At 42.8% G+C, this 20,253-nt stretch overlaps 1 protein-coding gene across 33 annotated transcripts in view; it reads right to left on the bottom strand.

Annotated features, from left to right (window-relative positions):
* Positions 1-2,313: 2,313 nt before the first annotated feature.
* DAB2IP (DAB2 interacting protein) overlaps positions 2,314-20,253 on the bottom strand; it is an 898,952-nt gene continuing 881,012 nt past the window's right edge. For 31 of the 33 annotated variants that reach the window (XM_033960821.1, XM_033960835.1, XM_033960808.1 and 28 more), the window contains one exon: positions 5,718-6,856. In XM_033960821.1, the coding sequence (XP_033816712.1) occupies positions 6,689-6,856 (168 nt within the window). In that variant the 3' untranslated portion in view covers positions 5,718-6,688. Of the gene's footprint in view, positions 4,014-4,145; positions 6,857-20,253 lie in introns of those variants that run through there. The other 2 variants (XR_004540860.1, XM_033960809.1) reach the window with 2 other exon arrangements.

Raw genomic sequence — 20,253 nt, 5'->3', positions numbered from 1 at the left:
ATACCGCTGACATGCCATGGCCACACCTCCTTTAGAGATATGTGCCATGGGAGTTATGCAACCTGCCTTATAGAATTGTGCGCAGCCAGATGTGTGTGCATGCAAATTTTAATGAGTGCCAATTAAAATCAATAATTGCCTGTTGGCACCCAATTATTGATAAGAGCTTGTTAGCCAATTAATTTGTGCACACCTCTTGGCAGTGGGCACAGAAACTTGGGCACTATCTGTAAGACTCAGGGGGTTTTCTGTGTTAACTGCATTTTAAATAATGCATGAACCTTCTTTACAAAGCCATGATAGCATTTTTAGTGCCGGCTGTGGCAGTAAGAACTCTGACATAGCGAATGATACAGGGCCAAGTTTTTCCCCGTCCCGGCAGGAACTCAATTTCCTTGTCCCATCCCCGCAAGTTTTGTCGCTGTCCCTGTCCCATTCCTGTAAGCTCTGCCCTAACCGCAGAAGCCTCGGACGCTTATGATTTTAAAGTGTTTGAGGCTGGTGCGGATGAAGACAGAGCTTAGGCATTGGTGGAATGAGGCATTATGACATCACAATCTGAGCTCTAGAATGTTGCTACTTAGGATTTTAAAGTGTTTGAGGCTGGTGCGGATGAGGACAGAGCTTAGGCATTGGTGGAATGAGGCATTATGACATCACAATCTGAGCTCTAGAATGTTGCTACTTAGGATTTTAAAGTGTTTGAGGCTGGTGCGGATGAGGACAGAGCCTAGGCATTGGTGGAATGAGGCTTTATGACATCACAATCTGAGCTCTAGAATGTTGCTACTTAGGATTTTAAAGTGTTTGAGGCTGGTGCGGATGAGGACAGAGCCTAGGCATTGGTGGAATGAGGCATTATGACATCACAATCTGAGCTCTAGAATGTTGCTACTTAGGATTTTAAAGTGTTTGAGGCTGGTGCGGATGAGGACAGAGCTTAGGCATTGGTGGAATGAGGCATTATGACATCACAATCTGAGCTCTAGAATGTTGCTACTTAGGATTTTAAAGTGTTTGAGGCTGGTGCGGATGAGGACAGAGCCTAGGCATTGGTGGAATGAGGCTTTATGACATCACAATCTGAGCTCTAGAATGTTGCTACTTAGGATTTTAAAGTGTTTGAGGCTGGTGCGGATGAGGACAGAGCCTAGGCATTGGTGGAATGAGGCTTTATGACATCACAATCTGAGCTCTAGAATGTTGCTACTTAGGATTTTAAAGTGTTTGAGGCTGGTGCGGATGAGGACAGAGCCTAGGCATTGGTGGAATGAGGCTTTATGACATCACAATCTGAGCTCTAGAATGTTGCTACTTAGGATTTTAAAGTGTTTGAGGCTGGTGCGGATGAGGACAGAGCTTGCAAGAATGGAGCAGGGACAGGAAAAGAACTCATGGGGATGGGATAGGAAAATGAGTTCCCGCGGGGACAGGGAAAAATTTGTTCTCATGTCATTTTCTACTCTGACGCTCATAGAATTCCTATGAGTGTCGGAGGTCTTACTGCAACGCTAGCATGGCTTTGTAAAGGAGGGCCTACGTGCTTCTGTGTTATCTGCTGAGGTAACTGCCAGGCACAGTCCACATTCATTTCTTGCCCCCTTTTATGCTATACATTTGAGATGTCAATTAATGCATGGTGTCAAGTTGCTGTGATGCAGTGCATGCTAATTCATGTGTTGTGTGCTTAATACATTTTAGTGAAAACAAAGTTTCCCATTAATTTTAAAATATTTTTTTAAAAATTAAGGCAGGCCTTTACAAAGGTGTGCCGCTGAGCAGCACACACTAAGGCCAAAATTCTGTAGAGGACACGCTGCAGTTAAATGGCGGTTCAATCAGGGGGCATGCTTCTAAACAAAATTGAAGGCGCTGTTCTAAGGCACTGGTCTCACGCCTACAGAGGTGCATAGGGATGCCTATAGACACCTATGGCTGGCAGGGGCGTGGTTTGTGGCATTAGGCGTCCGTAAGGTGTGAGACCAGCACCTTAAATGTAGGCCTTTAAAATGTTGGCTTTCATTGAAGGCGCCTGTGTTAAAAAAAAAACAACACAGCTGCGATTCTACAAACAGCGCCAGTGCGTGATTGGCAGGTGATCGCGGCCATTTCTAAGGTGGCTGCCGATATCAGCACCATTTATAGAATCATGGCCTAAATGCCGAGTTGCCCCCCCCAAAAAAAAACAGAACAGGCAGCTCGCCATTTAGTATGCGCTGCTCGGCAGCGCGCCTTTGTAAAAGAACCTGTAAATGAGAGAATATTGTGGGACACGGGACATCAAAACTGCAGAATATAAATAGATATTTGTGGCTATTTTATGTGAATAGTTACAGCAAAAATATTGTAGCTTTTTTTTTTTCTGGGTACGGTTAGGTGAGGTGCGCATTGCTCTTTTTTGTGCGTGGTTAGCTTAAGAATTTCCTTTTTGGTGCTTTGGCCTTGCAGCATGTCTTTTAAACATGGCAACAAAAGCAAAAAAGAACATTTTTAAATCAGAAATTAACTGGTCCTTTTACTAAAGCGTGCTAGTGCGTCTTAGCGCGCGCTAAATGCTAACGTGTCCATAGGATATAATGGCTGCATTAGCACACGTTAGTATTTAGCGCACGCTAGTTGTTAGCATGCGCTAAGATGCACTAGTGTACCTTAGTAAAAAGACCCCTAAGTGCTTCTATAATATGAGGTAAAAATAGTGGTTGATCTAACTGTATGTATATGGATGCAAAAATATTTTTGAAATGTTCTATGAGATGTTGAGACCAGAGGTGGTGTTCCGAAAACTTCACTAAAATAGAACCAGTAATGGTTTGCCTAACTGGACAGTCTCCCCCGCCTTTTCAGCTTCCCTTTATGTTAAGAAAACAAAATCAAAATGGAGAGAGCTCAGTTAACAAAAGAGCTATTCCATAGTTCCCTTGAAATAAACCTCTGAAACAAAAGCCCGCTCTTGGCACTCTGTGTATTCCCACTGCTTTAGTCTCTTCAGTTCATGAAAGAAAAGGAGAGATTTAATTGTTGTCAGAAATGAGGTCCATAAAATTCATCAAAGAACTCTGGAAAAAAAATGTCACATTTTGCATGGCGTCATCTACTGACTGACTGCTATATGATCCATGGGTTTCTGCTTTCAACCCCCCTCCCCCATTTTCGCTTTCTGATACATGATTTGTATGGGGTTCTTTGGAAGGAAGACTTGTCGGCATCAATTTAAATGAGGTCAAAAGTATGAATTGTTGGCAAACTAAAATTTACAAATAGAAGCCACAGGCAAAAAAAATTATGACTCATTAATGATCCTTTCTGTTAGATTTATGCTTATAGGAAGGAGCAAATGGTTGATAGGTAGGTCAATACCATCATTGACAGTATTCTTGCTTATTGATAGAATCATGAATAGATTTGAGGCTTGACAGTGCTTGCACTAACCGGAATTCAGTATCCCAATCATTTGGCATATTTTATACACAAATCTTGTGAATTACTGTTGAGTAAGATGAATAACTCTGCTCATCTCACACCTCTCTGCATTCACTTTGAGGAACTGGCCGGTGTTCATGTCCTACGTGAACAACTGTCCACAAGACAATTAAAAACTGAAAAAGTCTTTTGGGCCCAAAAAAAGCCTGCCCCGGAATACAATTTTTTAAGTCCGCTCCTGGCCTGAGCCTGCCAAGCCTGAACATTCATCCCAGGAAAACTACCTTAAAAACCCAAAGGCACTGGGTCAGTAGTAAGAAGAGGCAGCATGGCTCCCTTCAGCTGAGCAATACCAATCTGAACATGCTGACCTGGCGCAAACCAGGCAGAAAAGAATAATCCTGGCTTATGCCTTGCCTGTACAGTACTTCCTGACAAAGGGGATTTTTCGGTGGTTGCTGTTCCTGCTGTTGGATACTCGTTTTATTGATCAGGGTTTATATTCTTCATGGCCTTTAACTCCAATGCAGTGTGCATTCCAAATTTAAAGAGGGCAGAATCCCAGAAAATGAGCTGTTTGTTTCTAATGCATACTGTGAAAGAAAAGAAATAGAATTACTGATCTTTGGGGATTTTTTGTTTGGTTTTTTTTTCTTTTTGATAAATCTTTGTATACAGAATACACCTTTTGTCAGACATAAAATAAGACACCTTTCTCAAAGCACCTTTGATCATAGCTGGGGTGCATATTTGTAGTGAAACTGAACAAATTCCCGGAATGCACTGACAACTTCTCCATATGTCCCCTAGCTTGATGGCTTTGGCATTTTAATTCTATACAATCTGTTTGAAAAGGAAAAGAAATGTGAAAGCAATGGGGTTGGGGGGAAAACATAGCAAAACAAGAGAGGAACACTGGTCTGAATTGAAAACCCATAAACATTTCAATTTGCAACAAAAAGGGGAGGGTGTGTGTGTGTGTGTGTACATAGTAGGTGGCAAGGAATTCAAAGATAATTATGTCAAAGTCTATTCCAGGGCACTCATGACAGCAGTTTTATTTTTTTTAAAAGGACAGTTCCAACTAATAAAGCACAGGAAGTAGAATGTTATCAATTTCTATTGCTCTGTATAATAGCTGTTGCCATGAATCACTTTGAAGCAGACTTGGACAGGGATATCTCTGGACCTCTGTCACCTAGAGATAAGCGCTGTAACTCATTCTAAAAGAGCTTGGCATGGTTTTGACACAAAAGAAAGCAAAGCCAGCACAAGGCATGTTTCAGAGCAACACACTGCTCCGGAAGACAATATTCAATTCCAGTTTGGTTTTTTTTTTTTTAAATCATATTTTTACATTTAGTCACCAATGCCCAGTAATTTCCTCACAAAAAGGTTCTTGTATACTGAATCCTCACCAACCAGATGCTGACTTCAAACTGCCTCTGTCTGAACTGGGGTTTTTTGCACGGTAGGTGATGGATGCTGTAACACTTTGTTGCTGAAGACGAAAATCTAAATAGTGATGCTGCAGCCACGGTTACAGGCTGTGCTTTGAAAAACATTTTTTATTTTTATTTTGCAGTGCAATAATGCAGAAGGCATCTAATAACACACATGCTCCTGTGCGCAACCTGTTCACCTTATACGAAACCTGGAGTATTATTTCAAAAATGATTTTTCCTTAGTAAAATTTATGCCGAAAAAAAAAAAATCCTCCTTTAAGTTACTTTGGTCATCGCTACAACTGCAGTTCCATTAAAGCAATCAACAGGTCTTACCCAAAGCAGACCATCAGTTTCTGATTAACAGATTGTCAAAAAACTCAGATGAATGAATGTTGTATAATAATGGAAATAGTGGCAAATGCAATGTTAGATACAGGTCTATAGTCTATGGAATAAGAGTGCATGCCTATAGGTGTTGCATACAAACGTGTTCTAATAAATAAATACATTGTATAGAAAATAGTTTCTTTAGCATAATCAAAATCCAATATTGATTAGACACATAAAATGACACTGGAGCTTTTTCTGTTAAGTCCTAGGGCTCCTTTTACGAGTCAGGCGCATTAGGGATTAAAGCGCGCGACTTTTCATCACGCGCTAACCCCTGCGCTAGCTGGAAAACTACTTCCTGCTCAAGATGAGGCGGTAGCGGCTAGCGCGGCCAGTGGTTTAGCGTGCGCTATTACACGCGTTAAACCACTAATGCGCCTTCGTAAAAGGAGCCCCTAATCTGGTTGCTACAGTGCAGCACAACAGAGCAAACGCTTAATGTTTCTGCTCCAGACCCGCTGTCTCTCACAATTTTTATTTCAAGGAATGTTACATTTGTGCACGGGAAAAAATATTTCTCATTATGCCATTTCGGACTTGTAATTTTCATTTGTTTCAGTTTAATGTGGGCTAAAACACAAAATGCAATAAAAATTTTTTTTTTAAAGTTCTCTGTTATTTTGGAAAGAAAATGGAAGAGAAAGCTATTGGTGGTATTTTCATTTCTTTTAAAAATGGCAGCACATCTCCAGTGAACATTCTTCTGTCTGAACTCTGCTCTACTGACTCATTGTTACCCTTTGATAGTGGCTGAAAGAACCCTTTCCTTAATGAAATAAAGCTCTTAGCAAAGAAAAACTTTGAAGGAGCTTCCCACCAAAAAATGGGTGTAGTTTGTGTTCTGCAGGCCTCAGGGAAGCAGTTAAGAGGAGAAATTTAATAGCCACAAGTTTCCACTCAGAACTTACAAATTGGATGACTATCTATTTGATTCCTTTTCATCTGCACATTTTAAGGTAACTAATATTTTTATAACACACTTATTTGTCTGTTTTGGGGTACTCTGACTAGTCACTTTTTTCTGTTCACCTTTTACTAATTAGAATTTTAACGATTGTTATAACTTCTTAGGAGAATTTAAAAAAAAAAAAAAAAAAATCTCTGGAACAGTCTAAGAAGTAAAAAGTTATTCGTTTAAACATTAATAAAAGTTGAAAAATCCACCAGCAAAGACAGAAACTTTCAATACAAATACAGGATCTGATTCCACTTATGTTTCATACAGCTTGGTCTTGGGCCACTCCCCCACAGAACACTGGTTTTAGCTTCTCTCCCACAACACATAAGTCACGAGTGCGGTGTCTAATAACAGGCCAACTTTCTTGGGGGTAGGAGGAGCAGAGGAGAGCGAGGCCTGTTCTTTGAAGTGCTGCTGTTTCTGACTGAAACGCCAGTACTCGAGGACTCCTTTTTTCTGCTGTTTCCATTTGTTAACAATTACTGCTGTTTCTGAATTCTCCATTCTCTGTAATTTGCAATTTTGTTGGGTTTGTGGGGGAGATTCCATTACGTGCCTGCGTGCTGTACCTCTCTTTCAGCTGAGTAAGGGCACTCATTAGTCGTGCATTGGCAGCATCCAGTGAAGCAATACGTTTCTCCTACAAAGAGACGACAACAGATTTTTATTGTCAGATACCATATACCTGTCCACTAGAATAGACAAAGCTTGAGGGTTTATGTCTTATTTGAGATGTGGGAAATTCTTTTACCATAATACACTGAAAATACAGTATCCACAATATACATTGGCCCTGATTCTGTACAGTTCAATATCAATGCCTAACTTAATTGATCAATAGGCTTAATTGGTGCCAATATTGGCACTCAACACCTCATAATCGGCTTTTATTGGACTTAATTGAAAGTTAGGTGCCTAACTTGAAAAACTTGATTGTATAAAAAGTAGGCACCCAGCCCAAAGCGCCTACACTAAAGGCTCCTTTTACTAGCGTTTTTAGTGCAGGCAGGAAGTTACCATGCCCTACGCTTCTAGAACTAATGCCAGCTCAATGCTGGCGTTAAGGTCTAGCGCAGTGTTTTTCAACCTTTTTTGGGCAAAGGCACACTTGTTTCATGAAAAAAATCACGAGGCACACCACCATTAGAAAATGTTAAAAAATTTAACTCTGTGCCTATATTGACTATATATAAAGTAATTCTCTTGAATAGGAATCAAATAAACACAAAGAAAGTATTTTATAATGCTGCCACCGCCAACAACACCGTTGGCGGCGGTGGCACTCAAGTGGCTAAAGAGCCGCAGTTTGCCGGCCTAGGGACAACACTGGAGGGTGGCCAGCTGTGCACCCCCTTGGGACGTAAACCCGGGGTGGGGCAGACCGCCCCCCCCACCCTGGTATGCCACTATCTGTACCTCACTCCCTCCCTATGACCAAAAATTCTCCTTTCTTCTATTCCCCGTGTACACAACCATCTCTTTCCCTCCCTTCCTCTCTCCAAAGTCCATGCCTTCTGTGTCCAAACACTCATTCCCTCCCCCACCTCAGCATCTCTTTCCCTCCCTTCCTCTCTCCCAAGTCCATTTCTTCTGTGTCCAAAAACGCATTCCCTCCCCCACCTCAGCATCTCTTTCCCTCCCTTCCTCTCTCCCAAGTCCATTTCTTCTGTGTCCAAAAACGCATTCTCTCCCCCACCTCAGCATCTCTTTCCCTCCCTTCCTCTCTCCCAAGTCCATGCCTTCTGTGTCCAAAAACCCATTCCCTCCCCCACCTCAGCATCTCTTTCCCTCCCTTCCTCTCTCCCAAGTCCATTTCTTCTGTGTCCAAAAACGCATTCCCTCCCCCACCTCAGCATCTCTTTCCCTCCCTTCCTCTCTCCCAAGTCCATGCCTTCTGTGTCCAAAAACCCATTCCCTCCCCCACCTCAGCATCTCTTTCCCTCCCTTCCTCTCTCCCAAGTTCATGCCTTGTGTCCAAAACGCACTCCCTCCCCCCTTTTGTGTTCCGTGTTTGCCTCCCAGCCCATCTTTGCAACTTTCTCAGCAAAACGAAGCTCAAGCCGCGAGGCTTGTCTTCTGCTTCCTGCCTGCCCTGCCGCGCACAAATAGCCGAACGGAAGTATTCTCCGACGTCAGCGCTGAAGTCGGAGGGCAGGCTTTGCTTAAGCCCTCCCTCCGACGTCAGCGCTGACATCGGGGAACGCTTGCGATCGGCTATATGTTAGCTGCAGGCAGGCAGGAACAGAAGACGAGCCTCGCGGCTCGAGATGTATTGAATTCCGCGGGTCCCCCGTCCAGCTCTCTCCTGTCCACGTGGGGCGGACCGCCCCTCTCCCTAGACTGGTGGTACTGCCCTGATGGTGGCCCTGACCGTACGGCACACCAGGCAACATCTCGCGGCACACTAGTGTGCCGCGGAACAGCGGTTGAAAAACACTGGTCTAGCGTGTCCTATTTTGAGCATTAAAGCCCTAGCGCACCTTAGTAAAAGGAGCCCTAAAAGTGGGCATGATTAGGGGTGGAACCCCTTTGTGAATTAGATGCGGTTAGACTCTAATATCAGTGCTTAACTTTAGGCAAAGAAAACCTTGCCATAAATTGGCGACACCTAAAAGTTTGGATGCTGAGTGCCATCTAAGCATGCTTAGGTGACGCTAAGCATGATTTCTTTAATATGCACCGAAGTTTCATAGAATCAGTGCTAATAAGAGATTTCATCAGCGTCTTTTGTCCTTTCAAGCAGCTTCTTGGGACAAGGATTTGAATCATTTAATTGCGTCCTCCGACACCTATCACCAATTTAGACGTGCTTTAAAAACCTATCTTTTCATTAGATCTTTTGGAAGTTAGATATATTTTCTTTATTCCACGTATTTTGTAGATCCTCGATCTTTTGTGAATCGCATAGAAGTTAATGGTTTCGCGGTATAAAAGTGCGTTGTTATATTATGTTATGTTTTAGGCAGACTTTATAGAATCGGGGCCATCTAGCCTACATCCACAATATTCGATTTGTAGTATATGACCTGGCATGAGTGTGGATAATGATTAAGGGCTCCTTTTACGAAGCCGTGTTAGGCGGTTTAACACACGTAATAGTGCGCGCTAATTTGGCAGCCGCACTAGCCGCTATCGCCTTCTCAAGAGCAGGTGGTAGTTTTTCAGCTAGCGCGGGGGTTAGCGCGCGCTAAAAAGTTGCGTGTGATAAAGCCGCTAACGCGGCTTCGTATAAGGAGCCCTAAATATCCTTCACCAAACGTATAAGTTCAGTTGTTGTTTGTTTTTAAATTTAGCAACATTTTAAAAAAAAATTTTTTTACGTTTAGCGGCTCGTGAAGGTATATACGGTATGGCAAGATTGGCACTATATGAAGACGATCTCCAATGAAGAACCTTAAACGTGAGAATCAGAATTTTAAATTGTACTTGGTAAAGAATGGGAAGCCAAAGATATTGAATAAATGTTGATTACCTCTCACCTTTCCACAGGTAAGCAGACACCTAGAATATGTTACAAGAGGCTTAACCACAAATCATCAAACACAGCCTCTAAAAAATATAAAAGGATCTTAACTGCTTTCTGAATTTATTGCTACACATGCAAGATTCTGGTGTGGGGACAATCTATTGTGTTGATCTGCTGAACTCCTTATTGCACATTATACTAAATTATGACACAAAAGAATGCAGTCTGCCAGTAGAGGAAGCATTGGAGACAAAGGGCTCCTTTAATCAAGGTGCGCTACGGGGGTTAGCGCGTCAGACATTTCATCACGCGCTAACCCCCGCGGCAAGTCCAAAAACTAATGCCTTGTCAATGGAGGCGTTAGCGACTAGCGCGGCAGGCGGTTAAATGAGCCGTATTCTGCACGTTAACCGCCTACCGCACCTTGATAAAAGGAGCCCAAAGTTAACATTATATTCTTCTGTGCTGTACCATCCTTGTGCTGTTGTTGCTTCTCTATTTGTCTTCTTATATTGAACTAATTAGCCATTGTACGCAAATATGCTGTGCTCATCTTTCCTCTGTTTTGCCCATCCTGCTAGAGCAGGGGTAGGGAACTCCGGTCCTCGAGGGCCGTATGCCAGTCGGGTTTTCAGGATTTCCCAATGAATATGCATTGAAAGCATTGCATGCAAATAGATCTCATGCATATTCATTGGGGAAATCCTGAAATCCCCACTGGAATACGGCTCTCGAGGACCGGAGTTCCCTACCCCTGTGCTAGAGCTTGGCTGGTTGCTTTTTGGTTTTTTTTTCTAATATAGCTTCAGATTACATTCTGCTTTCCTCTGTCTCTTTTGCCCTCCTATTACAAACTAGCTAATTTACCACCAGAACCATTGTGTTAAATGTTTTGTTTAATACATATACCTGTGCTGGCCATTAAAAATAGTCTGAATCTTGCCAACACTGCAAGGCTGTGTAATTAATGCTGCTCTCCATTGCCTTTACTGGGGGGGGAGAGGGGAGGGGAGGGGCAAAAGACAGCTGAGGGTGTTTAGGAAAATTTTGACTTGAATTTCCTACAACTCTTCAGAGACCTAGGATTTACATTATTTCTATAGCTCCTACTCATTGCGCAGTTCACTATTACTACTACTAATTATTTCTATAGCGCTACCAGACACACAAAGCGCTGCACAGAGTCACAAAGAAGAAGAAAACAGTCCCTGCTTGAAAGAGTTTACAATCTAAACAGCCAAGACAAAGAAAATGTTGTGGATACAGTTAAGGGGAACGGTTAATCAACTGGTTGGGTTGGAAGGCAGAGGAGTAGGGTTAAGGACTGAAGTCTATATCAAAAAGGTGGGCTTTCAGTCTGCTTTTAAACAAGGGAAGGGGCTTGATGGACAAACTCGGGTAATTTATTCCAGGCATAGGGGGCAGCTAGATGAAAGGAACAAAGTCTGGAAGAGAAGGGAGGAGAAGGGTAAAGCTAAGAACAGATTATCTGAGGAACGGAGTTCTCTGTGATGTGTATAAGGAGAGAGAAGAGAGGAGAGATATTGAGGGGAAGCAGAATGAACACACTTGTAGATCAGCAATAGGAGCTTGAACTGTATGTGATGGCGGATAGGGAATCAGTGAAGTGACTTAAGGAGTGGGGTGACATGAGCGTAGCGAGGTTGGTAGAAGATGAGTCGTGCAGCAGAGTTTTGCACAGATTGCATGGGGGAGAGGCAACTCTGCAGGAGACCAGTTAGAAGTAGATTGCAGTAATCTATGCATGAGGTTACGGGAGCATGGATAAGGGTCTGGGTAGTGTGCTCAGAGAGAAAGGGGCAAATTTTGGTGATATTGAAAAGATAGAAGCAACAGGTTTTAGAAGCTTGTTGGACCTTCTTGCAACTAAGGATTATTCTCTCTATCTTTGGCCCTTCTTAAGATTACTGCTATCCTAGATCAATCACTGTTTGGTTACTCTAGGCCAGGGGTAGGGAACTCCGGTCCTCGAGAGCGGTATTCCAGTCGGGTTTTCAGGATTTCCCCAATGAATATGCATTGAAAGCAGTGCATGCAAATAGATCTCATGCATATTCATTGGGGAAATCCTGAAAACCCGACTGAAATACGGCTCTCGAGGACCGGAGTTCCCTACTCCTGCTGTAGGCTGTCTTTCATCTTGCTATCATTCATTTACTTTTTCTCCTGCACTCTTTCAATTGGATCCATTCACTAGACAGAGAATCTTTTTTCTACTCTCTCAGTTCTATCCCCTTTTCCTGCCTTTCTCTAGATGACAAGGCCATTGCTTTTAATTCCTGTCTAATGCAGTGGTTCCCAACCTTGTCCTGGAGGACCAACAGGCCAATTGGGTTTTCAGGCTAGCCCTAATGAATATGCATGGAGAAGATTTGCATGCCTATCACTTCTATTATATGCAAATCTCTCTCATGCATATTCATTAGGGCTAACCTGAAAACCTGATTGGCCTGGTGGTCCTCCAGGACAGGGTTGGGAACCACTGGTCTAATGGTCAGTTTGGCCAGAAAGGGAAGAATTGCAATTTGATCATTCACTATCTTCTAGCTTTCATATCTCAAGGACATTTCAAAGGTCCTTTTGGGCTCTGCAGATGATTAGGCCCCTGAAACAATTTTGAGAGGAAAGGGCTTTACAAATGCTCTTATTCTCACTCGACTCAGTTACTGTAACTCTTTACTCCATCAGGCAATTGCAGCCTATCCAAAATACAGCCATTAGATTTATTTACAATGTTCAAGTCACTCCCCTTCTCTCTGCTCAACACTGGTGACCTATTAGTTGCAAGATACAATACAAAATTGATTAATCCTACTCTACTTGTCTTCATTACTTCATCTGCTCTGATCTTCTAATACTAACTTTCTCCTTGTTTCCTCTGTGAAATAATTTAAGCCTGCTGTTTACTGCAGATTCTGTTCCACTCTTTCTTAATGGCTACTGAGCCCTCCCTCCCTCTACCTTGTGTTTTTAGGGGTTTTTGTTTAGTTCTCAAGATTATGTTGATGATAACCTGACACTGGAAGAACTATGATCGTTTAAATTTTCCTTTCTGGTGGGCAAATCTTTGCTCCAGTTATAGATTAGAAAGGATGAACGCTGATAGTTTGGGGTATAGTAATATATTTAAATTGGTATGGGGCCCATTGACATCTTATGTTACCTCACTATAATAGGTTTTTGATTGTGAGTCAGTTTTTGTTTATTTTGGTATACATCCAGGGAGGGGGGTTATTTCTGTCATAATTTGATTTTTAAATATTTACACTTGGGATGGGTGGGAGGATGGAAGGATATGGCTAATATGGTAAAGTTATTGGGGAAATTTATGTTTCTATGTTTTATTAAATTATTATTAGGTGGGAGGGTGGGGGTAGGGGGAAGAAATTAGTTGGTTATGTATATTTGAAAGCTAAATGTGCTTATATTGACTTATTATATATGATATATTTATGTATTGCACTATTGAAAATTGTAAAATCAATAAAGATTTTTTTTTTAAATGTTATTGTTGTCATCGTGTTATTCCTGTCTTTACTCATGTCTTGTTTTTGAGTTTGTGTCTGATATACTCTGTATACTTTATTTGTACATCATCTTGATGTTACTGTATATCAAATACTACATTAAATTAATAAGAATGAAAATGGCTCAATCAACTATCTCATCAAAAAGTATATAGCATTGTCTCATCAAGGCCAAGGTAAAGCTATTATAAGGGGATACTGAAAAGTTCTCAGCTCAACCAGTCAACTTCCTAAATTCTGAGCTTTATTTTGCCACTGTAGCTGAAAAGATTTAAGTGCCAATTTGCAGAAACAAAATACTATGTTTTGAGATTGTTTCAGATCATCGATTGAACCATATCCATGTCATTCTCTGCTTGGTTGGGCTGAGAAAACTTTTCAGCACCCCCTCATAATGTGTGAATTTGTACAGGCTAAGCACTACTGGAAAGTGTAGCAACTGCCAAGCTTAGTGTCATGGCAGCACACACAAATTTGCGCATCAACTACATGTTATCATAGAGAGTGGGAAGTAGGTGGAAATAGGTGGGGATTGCATATGGAAATCCATAAGCATTTGGTACATATTGGGCTCCTTTTACAAAGGTTCGCTAGCATTTTTAGCGCATGCACCGGATTAGCGCGCGCTAGTTGAAAAATTACCGCCTGCTTAAAAGGAGGCGGTTGTGGCTATTGCGTGCTATTCCACATGTTAAGGCTCTAACGCACCTTTGTAAAAGGAGCCCATTATAAGCTAATTGCCATTTTCACTGTTAACTAGTACACATGGACTTCTCCAAATTGCATTTATTGAAATCAAATTTACTACATCTGCATAGGACAGAGATGGAAATTTGCAGTTTTGACTGCAAGGACTAAACTAGGAGATGATTATGGAAGTGACCATAAGCTTTTGACATGCAAGATCAAAGTAAAGCTTCATAAGAAGAAGATCATTAGAGACCTCCCAAAATATGACATCGAAAATATTCCATCAGACTATTGGATAAAACTAGACAACAGATTTGCCTGTCTTGATATAGGAGATAATTGTAATGAGTAATGAAGCTAAAAAAAAACACCACACTCCAGAAGAGAAAGAAAGCCAAGAAATCACCATGGATCTCAGAAGAAACCAGAAAAGTAGTGAAAGGTCACTTTGGGCAGCCACAAAACTTAGAGACTTGAAGAAAGCACAGATATTTATTCAGCATATGTGGACCCCTGAGCCCCAAGCTGGCTTCAGAAGTCCCGAGACCAGGAAGTTACAGAGATATTTATACATTCTTCTGGCTATACAACTGAATTCTAGAAAAAAACTTTTCACGTATTACTTTTCTTAACAATCATTGGTCCTAAGCTCACACTAGCAGGTCACTAGCAGGTCACTTATCTAAGCCCTGCAATCTTTCTGTTACATGTCCAGGAGGGCGGAATACAATATCGTGTATGCTGAGATAGCCATAAGAAGCTAGAATGCCCAAGCTAAAACACCCAGTGCAGGCAGGCTAGAACATGAGATAAGTTAGGTCTGCAGCTAAACATAATTCAGCATTTTATTAAAGAGAAAACTTAGTTCAACACTTAGGAAAACCAGTCCCAGACTACTTCAGTAGTAGAACAAAGAAGACAAACAAAACTCTCCGGAGATAGAGGAAACGTGTCAATGTCAAGTTCAGCAAGACAAAGAATGATATCTAAAGGATATTTGTCAGAAAATTGAATCAAAACATATAAATGGAAAAACCAGATTAGCATATCAGGAGGTTAAAAGATTGAGACAGAAATTCCAGCCTCAACTGGGGATGCTTAAAGACGCCAATGGAATGATATTGAATGATCCAGAAAGCATTAGAAAGAGGTGGAAAGAATACACAGAAAATCTATACAAAAAAAGGCAATGAGGATAACATTGGGGAAATTGGGGAATACTAGTGATCTATAATATGCACACATAACCGCTAGGCAAAAGGATTCGGTCCCCGCCGCAACGAAAGGCCGGCGTCAGCTGACTTGCAACTTCCTGTTGTAGTCGCTGTGCCGGGACTCCTGCCTTCGCCGGGACTCCTGCCTTCCACCGCGTTTGCCTCCTGCCTTGTCTCCGCACCTCCAGACCAGCAGCGGCAGCTGTGTATGCTTTTAACTTCGGCACAGAGCTGCCCCTAATCAATAGTTTAGCGCGGTTTCATAAGGCAGCCTCGGGGCCTTTGCTAGGCCGGCCCACATCGCATCATCGAAGCGGGCCGGCTATCAAAGGCCCCGAGGCTGCCTCATGAAACCGCGCTAAACTATTGATTAGGGGCAGCTCTGTGCCGAAGTTAAAAGCATACAGAGCTGCCGCTGCTGGTCTGAACTCTTGGGCCGCTGAAGGAGGGCAAAAAGCAGCTGTCCTGGAGGTTTCCCTTCCTCTCGCCTTTACAGGTTCCTTTTTTCCACCTTTTTTTTTTCCTTCAAACGGCAACGGGCCCCAGCATCGACATCAATCAAGTAAGTTCCACTGTCAATCAAGCGGTTCTGCTCGGCCAAAGCTTCCCCTGTGACATGAGCCACCCTCAGGGGAAAGAAAGTGACCCACAAAGGTGAGGGGAAGGGGGGCAGATGATGGAAGTTGGGGGGGGGGAGAGAGAGAGAGAAGGGGCAGATGATGGAATGGAGGAGATGAGAGAGAGAGAGAAGGGGACAGATGATGGAAGTGAGAAGAAGGGAGAGAGAGCAGAAGGCAGATGGATGTCAGTTGAGAAGGGAGAGCAGATGCTGAATGGAAGTGGGGAAAGAACACATACTGGATGGAAGGAGGAGATAAATAAAGGGGGAAGAAAATAGTAAGATAATGGAGGGGTGAGGGAAAGGGGTGACAAGCTGTGTGTAGACACAGTGAAAAGAGGGAAACGGGACTAAATAGTAAGAAAGAATTTAATTTAGATGGAGGCAGAAAATAGAGAAGGAAGACCAGAGAAGAAAAGGGAAGAGAGAGCAGAGAATGATCAGATCTGAGTGGAGGAAATGAGAAGAGAGATATGCTAAAAACCACAGGGGGGAGGGAAGGATAGAGATGCCAGACCATGAGGGGAACAGAAGGAAGATGATGGATGCTAGACCAAATTGGGGGGTGGGGGGGGGGCAGGAGGAGAGATGGCAGGGAAAGACAGACAGTGAATGGAAGGGGCAGATGCTGGACTGAAGAGACAGAGAAGGTTATCATGCTGCTGTACCGGGCCATGGTACGCCCTCACCTGGAGTACTGCGTCCAGCACTGGTACTTTAAGAAGGACACGGTACTACTCGAAAGGATCCAGAGAAGAGCAACTAAAATGGTTAAGGGGCTGGAGGAGTTGCCGTACAGCGAAAGATTAGAGAAACTGGGCCTCTTCTCCCTTGAGCAGAGGAGATTGAGAGGGGACATGATAGAAACATTCAAGGTACTGAAGGGAATAGACTTAGTAGCTAAGGCAGGGAGAACGAGAGGGCACTCTCTAAAGTTGAAAGGGGATAGATTCCATACAAACGTAAGGAAGTTCTGTGGTAGAAAGCAACATATTTATTTGGCTCATAACTTGCTGGCGCCCGATATTTTTAGCTCACAGTGAAAAAAGTTTGCTCACAACACCCGCCCGCTTAGAGGGAACACTGCTAGGCATGCCCCTGACTCATCCATGGCCTACCATGACCACACCCCTAGAGGTGACGCGATAGAATTTGCATGCACATGTTATAGAATACCAACTAATGGCAGTTGCACTATTAACAGCTAATTGGTAATAATCAGTGCCAGTTAAGGCCAATTGTAGCTTTTTATTGCTCCATTAACACCAGTTATCAGCTTATTATTAAATTAATTTATGCATGTAACTGACCTTATTCTATAACTTGTGCATGTAACTTTCCATGCTAAGATTAAAGTTGGGTGCACATGTTCATTGGTTCTGAGGCTAAGTGCAAAAATAGTGTGCTTCAGTAAAAGACCCCTAATGTCAATTATTAAAGTTGCAAGTACCTTTGTGTGCTCATTATCTTTTCACAAAGTCTGAGAATGCTAAAGTCAAGCAAAGTGTCAGGGGGGTTTGGAAAGCTGAATAAGTCACTTTTCATGCTTAAACCTCCTTTGATAACTTTATCTGCTAAAATTAGGAATTCAAAGGAAGTTTAAGCATGAAAAGTGACTTATTGGACTCTTCCTGACCCCCACCCCCCAACACACACCTGCCAAATACCTTATCTGACTCCCTGATAATCAGCTATACTCCTGCCACTGCAATGGCTTCCATCTGAAGTTTTCCAGATCGAGTCCTGCTCCAGGAGTAGCACCAACGGGATCGAACAGCATCACTAGCCTGTCAGTGGTTTGTGACACCTAATTCAGGATCAAGTGGGAGCAATGCTCAGCTTTTCCCATAATTTCTCAACATGGAGATTCATTCTAATGCTAGGAGTAGCTTTGTAGGGTCATGAAATGGTTAACTGTTGTTTGAAATACTGCTCTGGCCTACATAGCTGGAAACAGTGTACAATCTGCTGACATCATCTGCTTGAAATGTATGTCCCTGCCTTACCACATTGTAAGCTAAATAGATAAGAGTTTGAGCCATGATGTACCCTGCCCTCCTGAACATGTAACAGTTAGAACTGCAAGGCTTAGATAAGCAGGTCAATGAACTAGCTTCCTATAAGACTATAAGTTGTATCCCTGAACCTATCACAAGTGCTGGCTTAGGACCAATAATAATTGTAAAAAAGTTATAGAAGTAACAAATGAGAAGTTGTAAATTTTGCATATATTAGTTTGTGAAAAGGGCATAAAAGTCTGTGCATTTCCTGTTTCTGGCACTCTTGTAAGCAGGCTGCTCACTGCATAAGAGTCCGGCATGCTGTAAATAAACCTGTTGTACTTTCTTCACGCCTCTGACTTTGTGTGTTCAAATGACCTTTCAGCTTAAGGGTTAGCGCAGTGCATTGAAAGGCTGGGCACCTTTTATAGAATTTTAAAAATTTCATGTTATTTGGGAGCCATTAACAAAATACAGTCAAACCTCGGTTTGTGAGTAACCCAGTTTGCGAGTGTTTTGCAAGATGAGCAAAACATTCTCGCAAAACTTGTCTCGCAAACCGAGTGTTGATTCGATTTGCGAGCCCCCCCCCCCCCGGATAACTGGCATCGCTCCCCCCCCACTCGAACCGGCACACCCTGCCCGAACAACTTGAACTTACCCCCCCCATCTGGCACCGGCACGCAACCCACAGGATGTGCCAGTGCCGCTAGATCTTCCTGCCTCTGCCGGGCCTTGAGCATGCATCTGCGCATGCTCAAGGCCTTCTAATTCTCTCTCTCGCTCAGAATCTCGGTGAGAGGGAGAATTAGAAGGCCTTGAGCATGCGCAGATGCATGCTCAAGGCCCGGCAGAGGCAGGAAGATCTTCTAGCGGCAACGGCAAGTTCAAGTTGTTCGGGCGGGGGGGGGGGTGCCGGTTCACACAAGGGGGGGAGGGCCTTTGCGAGCAGAGGGGGGGGGGGAAGCGCCACTGGCCTCGGGGGGGGGGGTTGGGAATGTATCAAAGCGAGTATCCATTATTTCCTATGGGGGAACTCACTTTGATATACGAGTATTTTGGTTTACGAGCATGCTTCTGGAACGAATAATGCTCGTAAACCAAGGTTCCACTGTATTGCAAAGATTGAAAGTATTGTATAGAATAAAAATTAATTTTTTCCCCTTTGCTTCATATACGTCCAGGGTGGGGTGGGGGATGGGAACATTTTATGATTTCTTTTACTTATGAATAACTATAGGATACAAGGAGAGGGTTTATTCAATATAGTTTAGAATTTGATGCTATATTAAGTGTGATTTAAGTATAAATGATTGTATTATATGTTACACATACTGGGAGCTTTAAAAATGAATAAAGATTAATTAATATAACAAGTTATGAGGAGGGGGAAATTACTGTTTTATGTATTAATTGTGTATTTAAGGTGCCTTCTTTGTAGTGTTTATATCTAAAATAATTGTATGGCACCGTCAAAGTTTGAAAATCAATAAAGATTAATAAAAACTAAAAAAAAGAAAGGCTGGGGAACTTGTGGGCAAGTCATGTAACCTTCCATTGCCCCAGGTACAAAAACTTAGATTGTGGTCCCACTATAAACAGAGAAAGCACCTGCATATAACAAAAAAAATGTAAACCAAGTTGGTTGCGCAACAGAAAGGTGGTTTACAAATCTATGACCCTTGACCTTTCCATTCCTCCACTGATGAGAAACCAGTCCATCAGTCTGCTGACTTGATGGGTAGATTTATTCATTCATTCAATTTTCTATACCGTTCTCCCAAGGGAGCTTAGAATAGTTTACTTGAATTTATTCAGGTACTCAAGCATTTTTCACCTGTATGTCCTGGCAGGCTCACAATCTATCTAATGTACCTGGGGCAATGGGGGGATTAAGTGACATGCCCAAGGTCACAAGGAGCAGAGTGGGTTTGAACCTACAACCTCAGGATGTAGCTTTTAACCACTGTGCCACACTCTCTCCTTAGATGGTATATAACTAACGTGCTACACTAAAATACAGTCCCCTAATGGGAAAGGTTATCACAAAATATTAATACTCACAATATTCCCATATACAGTGGTGCCTCGCATAACGGACGCCTCGCACAGCGAACGCTGCGCACAACGAACTTCAGGTCTTGCTTCCCACAACGAACTTCGTTTCACACAACGAAGTCGCCCGAGCTGCATCCTTAACTGCCCTCTCTCGGCGCTACATATTTTAAACCCCCCTGCCGCCGCCACCGCATATTTTTAAACCTCCCCCCGCCGCCACCGCATATTTTTAAACCTCCCCCCGCCGCCACCGCATATTTTTAAACCTCCCCCCGCCGCCACCGCATATTTTTAAACCTCCCCCCGCCGCCACATATTTTTTTAAAAAAGCCACCACTGCTGCAACTTTCTCACCCGCTCACTCGAACTGGTGGTCTAGCAAATTTCCCAGCCAGAAGCGCAGACAGAGATCAAGAGCAAGCCTTCTGTGCTACTGCCTGGG

This window comes from Geotrypetes seraphini, chromosome 10 (genome assembly GCF_902459505.1).
Source record: "Geotrypetes seraphini chromosome 10, aGeoSer1.1, whole genome shotgun sequence".
Classification (NCBI taxonomy): Eukaryota; Metazoa; Chordata; class Amphibia; order Gymnophiona; family Dermophiidae; genus Geotrypetes; species Geotrypetes seraphini.
This window is presented reverse-complemented; position numbering and strand designations above follow the sequence as displayed.